The sequence below is a fragment of the Pelodiscus sinensis genome, chromosome 2 (genome assembly GCF_049634645.1).
Source record: "Pelodiscus sinensis isolate JC-2024 chromosome 2, ASM4963464v1, whole genome shotgun sequence".
NCBI classification, from domain to species: domain Eukaryota; kingdom Metazoa; phylum Chordata; order Testudines; family Trionychidae; genus Pelodiscus; species Pelodiscus sinensis.
The window spans coordinates 37,914,310-37,930,296 of NC_134712.1; the positions used below are offsets into that span (position 1 = coordinate 37,914,310).

The 15,987-nt window shown below is 42.4% G+C and overlaps 1 protein-coding gene across 6 annotated transcripts in view; it reads right to left on the reverse strand.

Annotated features, from left to right (window-relative positions):
• Nucleotides 1-1,960: 1,960 nt before the first annotated feature.
• MATN2 (matrilin 2) overlaps nt 1,961-15,987 on the reverse strand; it is a 108,311-nt gene continuing 94,284 nt past the window's right edge. For all 6 annotated transcript variants that reach the window (XM_075920331.1, XM_075920332.1, XM_075920328.1 and 3 more), the window contains 5 exons: nt 10,418-10,570; nt 7,031-7,102; nt 6,141-6,251; nt 5,698-5,796; nt 1,961-2,300 (listed from right to left, as the gene is read on the reverse strand). In XM_075920331.1, the coding sequence (XP_075776446.1) occupies nt 2,248-2,300; nt 5,698-5,796; nt 6,141-6,251; nt 7,031-7,102; nt 10,418-10,570 (488 nt within the window). In that variant the 3' untranslated portion in view covers nt 1,961-2,247. The remainder of the gene's footprint in view (nt 2,301-5,697; nt 5,797-6,140; nt 6,252-7,030; nt 7,103-10,417; nt 10,571-15,987) is intronic.

Genomic DNA, 15,987 nt, shown 5'->3' on the forward strand with positions numbered 1-15,987 from the left:
TATGGAAATTGCTTAGAACAAATTGCATAATTATTTTGAGGTAAGGTTACAGTATAGATGGCACCCTTTGATACCTTCTGCTCCTGTAAGTGCAGTAAACACATGCCAATTTTGGAGTTATCAAACTGAACCACTACTCTTCAGTCTGCAGGGAGGGATGTCCTATTACAATAGTAAGTTTGTAGAAGTTATGCTTCCATCGCCACAATGGATTAACTATTTTAACAAGAATGTAGAAAAGGTAACTGATGTTCTGGAACAGAGGTAGGAAATAACTATTTTGGGAAGCTGAAATCAGAAGGGCTACGTCTAGACTGGCCCCTAATTCCGGAAGAGGCATGCAAAGCAGGTAAGTCAGAATAGGGAAATCCGTGGGGGATTTAAATAAACATGTCCGCTGCTTTTTTCCTGGCTTGGGGGAAAGCTGGAAAAAAGCGTCTAGACTGGCGCGATCCTCCAGAATAAAGCCCTTTTCCGGAGGATCTCTTATTCCTACTTTCAGGTAGGAATAAGAGATCCTCCGGAAAAGGGCTTTATTCTGGAGGATCGCGCCAGTCTATATGCTTTTTTTCGGCTTTTCCCCAAGCCGGGAAAAAAAGCGGCAGACATGTTTATTTAAATCCCGCGGGGGGGTATTTAAATCCCCCGCGGATTTCCCTATTCTGACTTACCTGCTTTGCATGCCTCTTCCGGAATTAGGGGCCAGTCTAGACATAGCCAAGGGGACTTGTTTAATTCATGTCCATATGTTAAATGTTTATGGGCACAGCAAGAAACAACATGCTATATATACAGGGCTCAACAAATCCGCTTATCTACTCGCCACTAGATTTCAGCCGGTCGCCCCATTCACTGGCAGTTTGCGCATGCTCAGTGCAGGCCTGGCGAGTGGTTTTTGCCGCGGTTTGTCAAGCCATGTGTATATATAACACTCTTCGAAGAGGATGTTAGTAACAAAACTAATGGAATTTGACGGAAAGAAAAAATACACCCTTCAAGTTTCTTGGAGAACAGAGTTGGTTTTCATCTGTAAGCATTCTCCTGAAATAACATCTGTCGCAGCTTTAGCTTCAGGCATATACGCAGATTTATTTACTCATGACAAAACCCCCCACAACTGGAAGATTTTTTTCAGAGACTGGAAGCAGAAGGTGAAATTGCAGTTCAGGAAAACTTGTTCAGGTCTGCTCAGTTGACATTGTCTTGGGTTTTGTTTTGATAAGAAACAGTTTCACTTTGACATTAGCCACATGTTTGTTTGTTCAATCAGTTATTTGCTCAGTTCTGTTGTTAACCAACACAAGTAGGATTGTCCAGCCTGAGAACCTATTTCAGAGAAGTGTGTTATATTCTCAAATTGGAGTATGGGTGTATAAATTTGTCCTAGGACTATTTTCCCTAAAACACTTTAGTGTCCCATATTCTGTCCCCTAACTGGAAAAACTTGAATGTCTGCCACTGTTAGGCAGAACGCAAGACCCTTAATATGAAGAGTTTACAGTGTGATACAGCAGAATGTAGACTGGGACCAAATGAATTTTGCCCATTTAACTAAAATGCTAGATGAAGAGTGTATGTGTTCCGGATGTAGTAAGAAGATGGCAAACTAATATTGAGTGTTGCTCACTGGAAGAGTACCAAAAAACGCTGGTATGAGTTGGTGTATATATTTGATATATTAAGGTGGGCTACATGTATGCTCTCATTTTCTTTAGGCAATGGTTTATATTAGACAAAAGTATACATTAAATTATTGTATAGTCAAATATATGTTGTACTCCATTTTTAGTATGATGGAGGTAAAAGATTGGGGCACAATGATTTACAGAGGAGTGTAATAGATTCCCAGGCCATGGTGATCACTAATCTGAGCTGTGTGGTGCAGACAATGAAATTTCCCCAAAATAATACACCTGTAAATAGCCTAAAAATACCCAAACACGTCACCAAGGTTTCACAATTTTAAAAATAAAAGCATTTTATTAAGTTGCATAGTTTATAAATTCAAGTGTTTAATAGAAATTTTGCTAGTTACTACATTTTTTTAAAATTCCTTTCAACATTTGTCTTACTGCAATCAATGCAAAAGAATATGCTCTGCCTCAGTAGGTAAATAATGGGTCCAAAAACATCTTTTCCTCAAACACAAATAGACTTGTGTTACATAGCTTTGTATAGCTTTAACAAAATAGCTTTGCAACATGTATGTATAAATATACAGTACAGTGTACACTTAAGAACTCTTCATCAGTATCTTAGTCTGTTTTCCAGGGCTTCCATTCTCTTAGTTATTTCTTCCAGTATTGATAAGTTAAGGAAAAAGCCATCTCTAATACCCAGTATTATAGAAGAACTCACCAGAATCCCTTTCAACTATTATTTTGAATCTCAATATACTGAAGGAAAGTGAAATCTTTTAAAAAGAATTTGAAAAATCATGTCATAGCAGCCTGTGCTAACCTGTCCACACCTATTTTTAACAAGAGCTAAAGATTAGTCTGAATGCAGCACAATGCTGCATGTTTTTCTACTTGGCATTTTGATGTTATTGCTACTCTTTCACTGTCCTTTAAGTGTCTCCTACCACCCTCAACTTATGGAGGGAAGAGAGAAAATATAACTGCAGCTGACTGCTGGTTATAGAGGTTTACAATGTTACTGAGGCTGTCTATGCTGCCATTTTTTTCCAGAAAAAGATACACAAATTGAAATGCAATTTGTGTATTTTTTCCAATTCTTTTTTTTGAAAGAGGCTTTTCCAACATTTGGCTCATCTACACTGGGCCAAATGTTGGGGGAAAAGAACCCTTTTTCGGAACATCCCTTCCTTGTAGAATGAGGTTTACAGTTATCAAAAAAATGCACCTGCTTTTCTGAATTTTTTTTCAGAAAAGTAGACATGTTCCTTGGACGTGGCAGAGTTTTTTCCGGGATACCTCTGGTATCTCAGAAAAACTCTGCAGTCTAGACATAGCCTAAGAGTCTTCCCTCTCTTTACTCCTTGCATTTCACAGATCAACCTTATTTCTTCCTTGTCAAAGCAGGACTGGGCACAGGAACAAAGGGAGCTATATGGGGCCTAATGTGGATCTTTACAACTTTTTTTTTTAACCATTCCTAGAAGTTTAGTTCTAGCATTTTACAAAATGCTGTCTACTTGCATTACCAAAAGTACGCATGGACAGGAGTTTCAGGCCACTACTTTCTGCTTAGCACAAAGGAGAAAAGGGGCTTCTGTTGGCATTTTAAAGTGCAGGGAAGTTTTGTTCTTTACTAATGCAATCTTTAAAAGTTTCAGCTACTTACCATTGAGACATTATAAATATATTCTCTGTAGATTAATATGACAAACCTATGGAGTCCCTAACTGACCAACACAGCTGGTACAATACAGGAAAACAGCAAGGTACTTATGAGTACTGTAGAATTTGAATACCATGTGATCTTCAGTGTGTGTCTTCGACACTTATAAACTGATATAACTCTTTCACAGATGGAACAGACAGACTAAGGGCTGGCTCCACAAAGCACAGGGGCTTGGTGGTTTGTGGCCACCCATTTTTTACACTGCTCAACACCTGCCAGGACTGTTCTTAATGCAGGTGGCTGGACTTGACCTCTTGAAGTCACTTCCAGCCTTCCATTTCTCATTCTTTGTATCTCCTTTCTTATGCACAACTCTCTCACTGTATAATCTACAGGGGGAGAATTGTGTGCATAAGAAAGGGAACCACAAAAGCCAGCAAGCTGGGAACTGCTTAAGCTAGTGAACAGGAAGTTTGTAGAACAGTGATGCAGCCTGAACAAGCCTGCCCTTCAAACAGTTAGGTACCTAACTCCAACTTGTAGCAGTGCCTGTTGCTGCTTGGGATTTACAGGCATGAGCTCTTTTCCCACCCTTAGATGCCTAACCCAGCTCAGCCTTTTCTTGTGAAAGAGTGGTAGGGTTGGTCCCCCCTCTGGATGTTTGAAAGCTGGGTTCAAGTCCCAACTCTGCTTGATTCAGAGTAAAATCCTGAACCCAGGCCTTCAATGTACATCTACACAATGAAACACCCTGTGGCTGATCTGTCACCTGTTTTGGGCTTGAGCTGGGGAGGCTATAAGATTGTAGTGTAAGCTCAGGTGGGTCCCTATTGCAATGTAGCTGTATCCTGAGTTCAAAGCTAATACCCTAAACACTGGATGCTCCTATGTCTAGTAGGTCCTTGGGAATCAAAGCTCTGTCTCTCCCTGTTTCTTTGGCAACTTCCTTTTGGTTGGCTTCTATACAGACATACAACATCTTATGTTTATTAGTCATATTGTTGTCTACTGTTCTTTTAAGCTGTTCATGTCCAATGCTTTTGGTGTTATGATCCCTTCTGAGAATTCGTTTACAAATGTTTTTCTTGGTATTACTTAGGCTTGTTACATGCATAACTATACCAGGTCCACACACGGGGTGTGCCCCAGGTAAGCATGCTGTGGCCGGCCAGGGGAAGGCGGGAGTGGCAGGCTGCCTAGGCCTCACTCCATGCTGCTCTGGCCGGCTGGGGAAAGACGGGCTGATTTCCCTGCTTGATTGGGGTGATCATGGGGAGTGCATTCACACCCTTGTAGTTCGCATTTATGGGGAAAAAAACCACCGTCCCCATAGAAATTCCTGGGTACAAGCTTGTATACCACTTAAGTGCCCATGAGAGGTTAGTAATGGAGCTGTAACAATATAACTTTTCTGGCAAGTTTCCCTGTTCAAGCCTACATGTGCCTCAGACAGTTAAGCCAAGCCAGTTTCAGAAGCACTTATGCTTTGGGAAGCATCCCAGTAAGAACTCCTCTGAGTAATCTCTGCATCACTGTTTCTCTCCTTAACCCCCCGCCTCTTTTCCCTCCCACCCAGCGAGTGGGTCTCTTCTGATCTCAAATGCAGTCCTTGTGTACAAAACTGAAATTGAAGGGAGAGAACTTGCAGCTTTTTCGTTCATTCTCTCAAATATTCAAAATGGCTTTCTTAAAGGTAATAGCTAGGCAGTATGGGAAGCTACATAGAAAGTTTACGTTGTTTTCTCTTATGTAAGATGGCTGATGGAACCTACAAATAACTTGTTTATTGCAGCACTGTAGTAATAACTCCTCTGAAATGAGACAGTAAAACCCAACGTAGAGTAGCTGAATATACATTTCAAGCCAGAAGGGGTTTGTATATAAAATTAGTCTTTACCACTGTTCTTTACCATAATTTCCAAATGAGAGTGTCAGGATATTATACAAAGTGGCTTGTTGCATCTGCACTGAGCACAACAGGAAACTTCTCATCAGTATTTGGATAAGTTTCCTTGTTGCCAATAAACACTACTCAAAAATATGATGATGGATATTTCAACAATAGCAAAATCCTAGAGAATAGGATTATGATTTCAAAATCAGTCTCCATTTTCTTTGCCTCCTCTCATACTCGACTCACCTGATCTGAGATGTAGACTTGTCTTGCTATTCAGTGATTAAGACAATGCATGTTTATGAATAAAATCGTGAGTCCTTTCATTGAAGGAGCTGTATAAACTGTAGTACAATTGTTTTGTTAAATTGCTTTTGGGCCCAAAGAGGTATCTGAGTTTTAGGTGTTTGACACTGATTACAAAAGAGGGAGAGAGAATTAATGCTAAATAACTTTTTTCTACTTATGATCCAGGATCAGTTATTCAGAAAGGATATAGCGCTGGGTTAGTTTTCTTACTGCAGCATTGGCATGGTTCTGGAATGTCACAAGATTTTCACAGTTGCATTGTTCTTTCTTATCTTTTGAAGTCTTTGCTGGAAAAGCAGATCAAAGGCGTTTAGAGAAATGGTGAGGCAGTATCTAAAGTAAAAATACTGAATGCACAACAATATAGCCACTGAATGCATTGTATGTTCAATATAGTTTTCTGGCATCAAAATATAGTACAACAATCATCAAAAGACACATCAGATCCCAGTTAAATACTTACCTATAAGCATTACAGAGAAGGAGGTACCTAAGCAACTATGAAGAAATGTGTCAAGAAATGCCACTCTGTGGCGGGTGTTGTTTATGAATTTCCACTTTTGACCCATCTTTCTAATCTGTATAACCACAGAAGGCAACTGGAAATTCCTGCATCATCGTAACTGATTACCTGATCTTGTTGACTCTGAAACATTCCCCTCTTCAAAAAGATATTTGTGATGTACTGCAAAATTAGAACAAGCAAGGAGGTCTGTGATGGCTATGCTGGCTGGTTCAGATCCTGTAGGAAGATAGAACTGCAATTAAAATTGATTAACTCATAATCGTGCAGCATATCTGTTGAATTTAGTACATAACACCTTATTCATTTAAGGCTAGATTCTGCCACTCACCCACTAATTAGCACCTTAATCCACTGGATTTTAGCAGAGACTACTCATGGTGTAAATTTGCATTTTACCCACAGAAGCTGTGGTACACAAATTTCACGAAAGCTGAGCTGTTAGACTGTATCTACTGTAAATGTTTTTAAAGTTTTTTTTGCAGACCTGGAAAAGGAATTTAGATCTGTCAGTTCCTGTTAAGCCTGAGGTTCTAGATACCAATAAAGAACAAGATTGATATGGAAGTTTAAGGAGGGAGGATACATCCATGAGCTTGTTGCAGCAAGGCTCAGAAGCTGTATTATGCAGAGCAGAAAGGATTTGTGGAAGGTATTTTACAGGTGTATCCCTTTGGGTGAATAATGGACTTTCTCTGTAGAGGAGCTTCAGTTAGTCTGTTACAGGAAAAAACCAACAAATGGTCTGGTAGCACTTTATAGACTAACAAAACATGTAGATGGGGGTATGAACTTTTGTGGGCACAGCCCACTTCTTCAGATTACTGGTAATCTGAAGAAGTAGGCTGTGCTCACGAAAGCTCATGATACCATCCACATGTTTTATTAGTCTATAAAGTGCTACCAGACGATTTGTTGGTTTTTTTTCCTCTGTGGAGAATGCTGAGTGGGGAACCATCTGAGGTGAAAACAGGACACGTTGATTTGAAGCATCTCACCTGAAGAACGAGGGCCAGTCGTCTGAAGCCCATCTGTCAGTAGATTCTGATGGTGATCTGACTGCTCCAAGGCTGGCAGAAACAATTTCCAAAAGGGAAAGAGAGATTAATAGAAAAACATTGTGATTCTTTGCACAGAAGAGTAGCATCCAATGATAGGAAAATGGTATTTATTTCCTGATGATTACCTGTTAGCAGCTTCCATTCGTAACAAATGGACAAAGGGGGCTGGAAGCTAACCCTGCTGTGGCTTCTCCACTTAACTAATTGTCAGCGATTTCCAAATGGACAAGGACACTGGTGTGTGGAACTCAGAGGTGTGTGTAAAGGGAAGCAATTGTGAGGCTGGTGTGCAGTGGGGGACCCAGCATGAGCTGGGAATGGGCTGTCCCTGCTCATTTTTGAAGAAGACTCCAGGACTAAGCCCTGCTCTTCAGCTTAAGCCACCAAAAGGCTGCGTCTAGACTGGCAAGTTTTTCCGCAAAAGCGCCTGCTTTTGCGGAATAACTTGCCAACTGTCTACACTGGCCACTTGATTTTGCCCAAAAGCACTGATGTTCTACTGTCCGAAATCAGTGCTGCTTGCGCAAATGCTTTGACGTTCCTGTTCGGGCAAAAGCCCTTTTCCGGAAATGCTTTTGCACAAAAGGGCCAGTGTAGACAGCTGAAAACTGTTTTGCACAAAAAAGCCCCGATGGCAAAAATGGTGATCAGGGCTTTCTTGCACAAAACTGTGTCTAGATTGGCATGGACACTTTTCCGCAAAAAGTGCTTTTGTGGAAAAGCGTCCGTGCCAATCTAGACGTTCTTTTCCGCAAATGCTTTTAATGGAAAAAAAATTTCCGTTAAAAGCATTTGCGGAAAATCATGCCAGTTTAGACGTAGCCAAGGAGTTCTTTCAAACTTAGAAACATTTCAGCAGCTGGTGAGCTGGGGGTCCAGCAGGGAGGCTCAGGGCTTTCTCTCCCCTCCCACAGCAGGAAGCCGCACTGGCACTCCAACCTTCAGGGTGGGGAGGGCTATAGGGGGGAGTGCCAGCCCAGGCTACCTACTCCGGTGAGAGGGAGGGAGCTGAGCTTGAGCTGCTGACCACATGGAAGGTGGCTGGGAACCACTATTGGTATGCGGACCCCAGTTTGAGAACTACTGTACTACAGAGATGCTGTACTAGAAGAATCAAGAGAGTTAGAGCCAGTGATTTTCTCAGCCAAGTGGAGGATGAAAGAACAGAACAAAGTTTCTGTTGTATAACAAATAATGCAAATAAAACAATGGTTGTGAGAAATGGAGATGCCAGTTTGTTCCACCACTTGGGGCAGAATTTCTGGTGGCCCAGGTTGGAATGGTGCTTAGTCCTGGAGACTCTAGCAGCAACCCTGTAGGGATGGCCACTGAATTCCACAGGTGAGAGGCATTACCCATTTGTGATGAATGACAAGAGGAGCTGCAGCAGAATACCAGACCACTGGTGGCAGAGTTTCTAGTTTGGAAACTACCACAAGGGGGTGAGATTTACTTATTTTTGGTTTAGCAAATAGCACATCTGAAAAGTAAACAAAATTTATGGCATGGTCCTGTAGCACTTTAGAGACTAACCAAAAAATGTAGATGGTTATCATGAGCTTTTGTGGGCATAACTCACTTCTTAAGATGATAAAAGTGGGTTGTGCCCATGAAAGTGCATGATACTATCTATATTTTTTTTAATCTCTAAGATGCTACAGCACCATTTGCTGTTTTTTAAGTTTTTGAGTTAGACTGACACAGCTACCTCTGTGAAAAATGTATGGTAAACAGTACTGCAGTTATCTAAAGGATGTGTGATAGGGAAAGATTTACAGTAATTACTCATTTAACATGTGCCCTCTTAACACATTTTTGCAATAGAACGATTTTATTTTTAGGGGACTTTTTCAAATAACACGACCGTCCCCAAAATAACATGAAAAATAATCAAGTGGTGGACTACTTTGTGCGGCGGTATCAGAGAAAACAGTGGTAATACGTATGAGCGGATGAATACATGTGGTCACAGCACTCCTCCACTCACGTGTTTATCTTTGTATTTTAACAAACCACGGATGTTGCTAGATATCTAATGTTGACATTGATAACGGAGCACCAACAAAAAATTGACTTTGCCACCACCACCTGAAATGCAACCCCATGTTTTCCATTATTTTTAAAGGGAAAATTGATCTTGCATAGCATGTTTTCGCTTAGCACAAACATTTTCAGAAACGCATCTATAGTGTTAAATGAGGAATTACTGTATTAGAAGAAGCACTTTAAAGACTACATTGTCCTGCATTTTGCTTCAGCTACCCCAGGCTAACACGGCTACATTTCTATCACTGTATTAGAAGAGTTTCCAGAGAATTTTAGACTTGGAATCTCCCTCTGTTTTTGAAATGGGCTTCATCTGCACACCTACTTAGTATGCCAGTGGGTGAACAGAACTGCTTTTCTGCATTTTCAGTATTTTGTATATCAAAGGGAGCTAGTGATAAGATCCTCAAGGCTGAGGGAGAGTCAGGGAATACACAGTTTGGAGGGATCCCAGGCAGATTTTTTTCTCCTGAGTCCTCCCACAGCCCTGCCTAAAGGAAGAATGTGTTACTTCCTGCCAGGCAATCTTGCACAGCAAACTTTAAAAACAAAACTAAAACACCTAACTGGTACATTAAAATTAAGCACAATGAAAATTAAATGTTCCCTGGGGTTCTTGTGCTTCACTCTCTTGTTACAGGAAGTGACTTCAGGCACCAATAGGAATGAGCATAGAGTGCGAGTGGGTGCAGGGTCATCTCTAGGTCACTGGCAAACAGGAGTCCATTCCAGCTTGCTCCCTGCAAAGAAGCTAACAGAAGCAGGGCTAGAGTGGGGGCCGGGGGGGGGGGGATGATGGATGGATCTGCACTCATGGATCAAAGACTGGTTTGAAGCACAAACTGGTTGTTTTTCTGTTTACTTACTGGGTATAGTGAACTATTTTGTTGCTGTTGTGAATACTGCAGAAGAAATCCGTGAGTTTTGTTTTCCTTGTTTGGTTTATTGATTGATTGCTGCTGAGTGTTTCCACTGACTTACATAGGGAAACATCAGCAACATTCTCCTACACAATTTTAAACATGACTCAGACGGTAAGAGTCATTGTTCTTTCAATAAATCATAATTTAGACCCTCAATATTCCTTATGGATTAGCTAATGTTTAGCCCAAGTGAAATTCACTGATCTAACTACAGCCTGGTAAAATGGGGGCAGGGAAAAGGGACATTATAATCCTTTTGGGGTTTCAGTATGCATTGTTTATTAAAAACAGAAGAGAAACAAAATATAGATGGCTGTTCACTTTTCTTAATCTCAATGGAAGTGGCATGTGGTACCTTCACAGATCTGCTTTTTTAGTTTTTCACTTATCTCCTCCATGGTACTGAAGTCTTCAGCATAGAAGAGATGTTTGTCTGGTGGTTCAGAAGCAATTTCCAGTAATTCTTCTTCAATTGCTTTTCCTATTCCAACAGCATAGATAGTTATACCTATAGTTCAAAGAAATGGCATGTTATTACTATAGCAACTTTTTAAAAATCCACAGTTAAATGAAAGGGAGATGTATCATGTTTTGGATTACTTATAGCATCAGAAATGTGCATGCCATGTAACTCCAAAGATTGTGTTAGATGAATAATCTTAGTTGCATTGAATTCTACAGTATCAGAAATGCTCTAGAAACTGATTGCTTTACCATTGGGTTTTAACAACAATTCTGCAGCTAAAAAAACCCATAAACATATGGTTAGGACTGATGATAAATGAAACCCGAAAGAGCACCGTCTGGTCACACATCTGGTCAATTTAGCAGTGGTTCTGAATGACTAGGGAGGGATGCAGAGCTCATCAGTCCAATTTTTGCTGAAAGGATAAATAGGCTTGACGTACCAGCAAGGCAGATAGAGAAAGAATTCTGAAATAGATCATCTGTTTCCTGATAAATTGATTTGTGGCATCATTTTCTGATAGCTATACAGATTAATCTAGAGCTTGGGATCTTGGTCAAAGAGAAATGCAGAATTTTTGTGGTGGAACTGGACTACTGGGCAAGAGGAGCCAGTCGTGACACCAGGGAGAAGAGATTAATGTGTCTTAGGGCAGTAATTGTGGGTGCAAGAGTCTCTCCTGCATTGGGTATCTAGTTTCTGTGGAGGGAGGGAGGGCAAAGGAAGAGAACTGGGAAAAGGAGATCAATTAAGGGGATTCAGTCTTAATTCATCCTGGTAGGTGGGCTCAGGGAATGGCTCACATTCCTCTCATCAGACAAATTTTAAACACACGCCACACAAAGCAACACATTTCATATTTCTGTTTTCCAATAGCTGGCAGGAATTTTTTGCTTCTGGTTTACACGTGATCTGATATTCATTTCTGCTATTAGAAAATGCATTGATCTTGCACTGACCACTTTGGAATTTAAAGCAACATTAAAAGTTGGTCCTTGTCCTGTCTGCAAAAGGTCACTGTGAAATGAGTGCAGAATATCTGGCTGGGATCCCAGTCATTTAAAAAAACACCCACAACGATTATCCTTTTAAGGACTGAAGCAATTTTTAAGAGAGCTTCAAATACCAATAGCAAAAACTGAATGTTCAGTTCCTTTGTTTCAGATAAAAAGTGGGGCCTGGGGTTAGTATATCTGTTTCCCTTTACTGTTCATGATATCTGTGTACTCACTACCAATAACCATTTTCAGCTGTCCACTGCCAAAGCAGGAGACTAGATATGATGCCATAGCCCAGTGTTTCCCACTTTTTTTTGACCACGGAACCCTTTCAAACTCAGAAAAATTTCAAGGAACTTCCTAGCCAGGGATTAAGTTTGTCGAGCAAAAAAAAAATTATTATATAATTAATAATCTGTACTGCTTTGTCCAACACATTTTTAAGACAGGGAGAAATATTCTTAACTACCAGAGCTTGTCTGTGGAGAATGCAGTGACTGCTGGTGCAGTTTGGTGCTACATTTTTTATTCGTGTTACAGCGCCAGCCACTGTTCCTACCATTGCTTTGGCACCATCACTGCACACATCAACACATTTTTCCCAGCTTATTTGATGTGTTTTCATAAAGTTATTGATACAATTGAATATATTCTCACCAGTTGTATTGGTTTGCAAAAATTCACATAAAAGTAAGTCTTCTTCAATAGAACTATTAAAATCATAATGGACAAATACAAGCAGAACTGCAAGACCTGCAACATCAGTGGACTCGTCTAATTGTAATGCATATGCATCACATAAATGCAGTCGAAAAATAAGCTCCTTCTCGATGTCAGCAGCAAGATCGTGAATACGACGTGTGACAGTATTGTTTGATAGTGGCACAGCCTCAACTTTTTTACTAGACTCCTGATCCAACGTACACATTACAATATATTTTGCACATGGTTTTATGAGTGATTCCCCAATAGTGTGTGCTTCTCCGGCGAGCGATATACAATAGCTTACTTTATAAGATGCCTCTGCCAAATCTGATAATGAAAATGCAACAATTTTTGACATGAAGAGTTTACTTTTTTCAAGCGATTCAAGCTTTTGCTTAAAAAAACTAATGTCTTTATCTTTGTATTCTGGATGATTTGTTTCAAAATGTCTTCGCAATTTAGCAGGTACTAAACAACTATTAGATAATATTTTGTTGCACACTACACACTGGGCACCTGGAGCATCTTCATTTCCATTGCTTGTGAATCCAAATGCCAAATAGTCCTCACAATACCTGCGTTTCTTATTAGTCAGCTGAAATTTTTCATAATTAACTTGAGCTGCCTCAGTATTTTCCTTGCGGGTTTCAGTAAAAATATTGGAGTTTGAAGTACTCACTTTTCTCTTTAAAGTTCCTTCTTTTAACCAACGATCCATGGGGAATTTTGATATTAGATTGAATTCTTAAACTTAAAGTCACACACAGGAGCCACGTGTCCTCACAGTGTGTATGGGGATTTGTTCCGATCCTCACAGTGAGTAGGAGTTCCGGTGGTAAAAGCAGAGTCGCAGCGGGGGCCCCGGGAGAGGGATCTTAGGTTGATCGGGCAGAAGCGGGACAAGCAGCTGTTGCTGCTGCTAGGTCCAGTGATAAAAGCAGAGTGGCAGCGGGGGACGCGGGAGATGTCTGAAAGGGGAGCGGGGAAGGAGCCAGCGTCTTTGCGTGCCAGGCTCCTCTGTCTCTTTATGGGCGGGGGAGGGGAGTGTTTGGGTTCTCGCGGAACCCTTAACGTTCGCTTCACGGAACCCCAGGGTTCCATGGAGCACCATTTGGGAAACACTGCCATAGCCAATACACCTTTTCCATCGCCAGTGCCTACATTTTTATTAAGCAGAGTCCTGCTTTTTATCTAGACCCTGGCTGACATTGTGCTAGCCTGGATTGTAAAACATCTATCATATGAGAGAGGCTGATTTGGGTTAATGAATGGACTGTTCATGCTGAGGTCTGCTGCTTTTAAAAGACTTGGAATTAACAGTAATAACACATTCACTGCCAAATTCCTGGCTCAGCATAACTACACTCCCCTCAGTGGGATTACACAGGAGATGTATTTGGCTCATGCTCTCTCAGTGAAAGCAACCTACTGCTGAGGTTTCTCACTGAAAGTGAGTTGGCTTGTACTTCTTGCCAAATCTTTTACTCTCCACGGCCTGTAACTCTCCCATATGCTGTCCCAATTATTGCCTACTTCAGTTCGGTGTATGGAACCCTAAATTGCTGGTTTTATTTTCAGGCCTTCAGAAAGAGGCATAGTGATAACAAGCTTGTTATCACAGTTGTCTCCTATTCTGTACTTTTCCAGTATCTTCTTCATCTCCCCATACCACTACAAGTTGGACCTCACTGGTCTGGCACTGACTACCTGAGCAGTCCTAGACGAGGGAATTTGCCAGACCAAGAAAGGTCCCCTGCCACCATGTCCCTCAGCCTGCCATCCCGGCCTGTCATCCCCCCTGCCACCAGCTCCTGTGGCCCAGACTGGGGCAGCTGTGGGTATGTCTAGACTGCATCCCTCTGTCGGCAGAGGGATGCAGATTAGGCAGGTCGACATTGCAAAGGAAGCAGGGATTTAAATATCCCGTACTTAATTTGCATAAAAATGGCCACCATTTTTGACGACTCAGCATTTTGTCGGCAAAAAGAGGCAGTCTAGAGGGGGATCTGTCAAAAAAGGTTCTCTCTCGACAGATCCCCCTCTAGACTGCTGCTTTTTACTGACAAAGTGCTGAGTCGGCAAAAACAGTGGCCATTTTGATGCAAATTAAGCGCAGGATATTTAAATCCCTGCTTCATTTGCAATGTCAACCTGCCTAATCTGCATCCCTCTGCTGATAGAGGGATGCAGTCTAGACATACCCACAGCTGCCCCAGTCCCGCTGCCATAGTTGCTGTTCAGCCCCACTGCCAGCCTGGCAGCACAAAGCTCTGGCCCCGCTACAGGCCACTGACCTGCTGTGGCCCCAGCTGGGTTGCCGCAGCCCTAGCACCACTGCCACAGCCCCAGATGGGCTTCCCCTGCTGGGTGGCCACGGCCCGGCCTTGCTGCCAGCCAGGCTGCCACAGCTCTGTCCCCACTGCCAGGCCAGTACACACGGGCTGCCTCAACCCTGTTACTATGGCCCTGCTACCACTACTGGGTGGCTGAGGCCCTGATCCCACTACCACCAGCCTTGCCAAGTGCGGCGCTCTCTGCAGCTCACCCTCCTGACCCAGGGCACTCTCGTTCAGCAACATCTGTGGTCCAGCTGGACCACAGATGTTGCCAGATGAGAGAGTCCTGGTTTAGGGAGGCAACCTGTACTAGGGATATAAAAATTGCCCAGAATAGTTAACCGGTTAAAGGATTCGTTTAATGGGTTAACCACAGGCTGCGGAGGCAGCTCCGGCACCACTACACCATGGCCACCGGTAGTGCTGCTCCAACCCAGCTTTGCCATTAGGGTTGCCAGATGGTTTCAACAAAAATACCGGACACACTTGACATGACATCACAATCTACATTACATCTTATTTAGAAAATACCAGACATTTATATTGTCTCATTTATATTTTCTCAATTTGTTTCCCAAACAGGAAACTCAAATACTGCACTGTACGGTTCAAAACCGGACACCTGGCAACCTTATCTGCCATGCCCAGCAGGGGCTGCTCCAACCCCACCATGTTCTGAAATCTTTTTAAGGTCCTAGAAGCTTTATCTGTTGCACACAGGGGCCCATAGGAAGGAGGGTGCAAATGCACCACCCACAGTCCATGGTCCATCATGGGGCCAATTCCAGATGACCTAGAGAAGGCAGGGGTGGTGCATTGCCCCAGACTCCCTTCCCTGTGCTCTGTCCAGCCAGGACGAAGCAGGGAGGTGCGCTGCCCAAGCCTCCCTCCCCTGTGCTCCCTCTGGCCGGGGAAGGCTGGGTCTGATTCTCCCCTTCCTCACCCCAGAACGAGGCCGGGGGCAGGGCTGGGCCATGGGGAGAGGGGGCAGCCACCAGCCCCTCCCACAGCTTGCACCTCCCCCCAAATTCCCGCATATGTGACTGATACTCCACCAGTTTATATTTCAGCAGGATCTGGTGAAATTGAGCAACTGTCACAGGGCCAACTTACCAAGAGGGTGCTTCCTCCCAACCGCTTTGGGAATCAGCTCCTTCTGCCCTGGTCTCCACTAGGGCGTTATTTCAAAATAACCCCCATTAGGTCGAATTTATAAGTGGAGCCTCAACACTACCAAGCCCATTATTTCGAAATAACAGGTCACTTATTTTGAAATCTGAACTCATGCTTTCCTTGGGGAATTATTTCAAAATAGCAGTAATGTGGACATTATGGTGTCACTATTTTGAAATAACTACTCACCAGAGTAATTTGAACTAATTACTTCTCAGTGCTTCCTGGGGCTCTAAGTCAAGAAAGC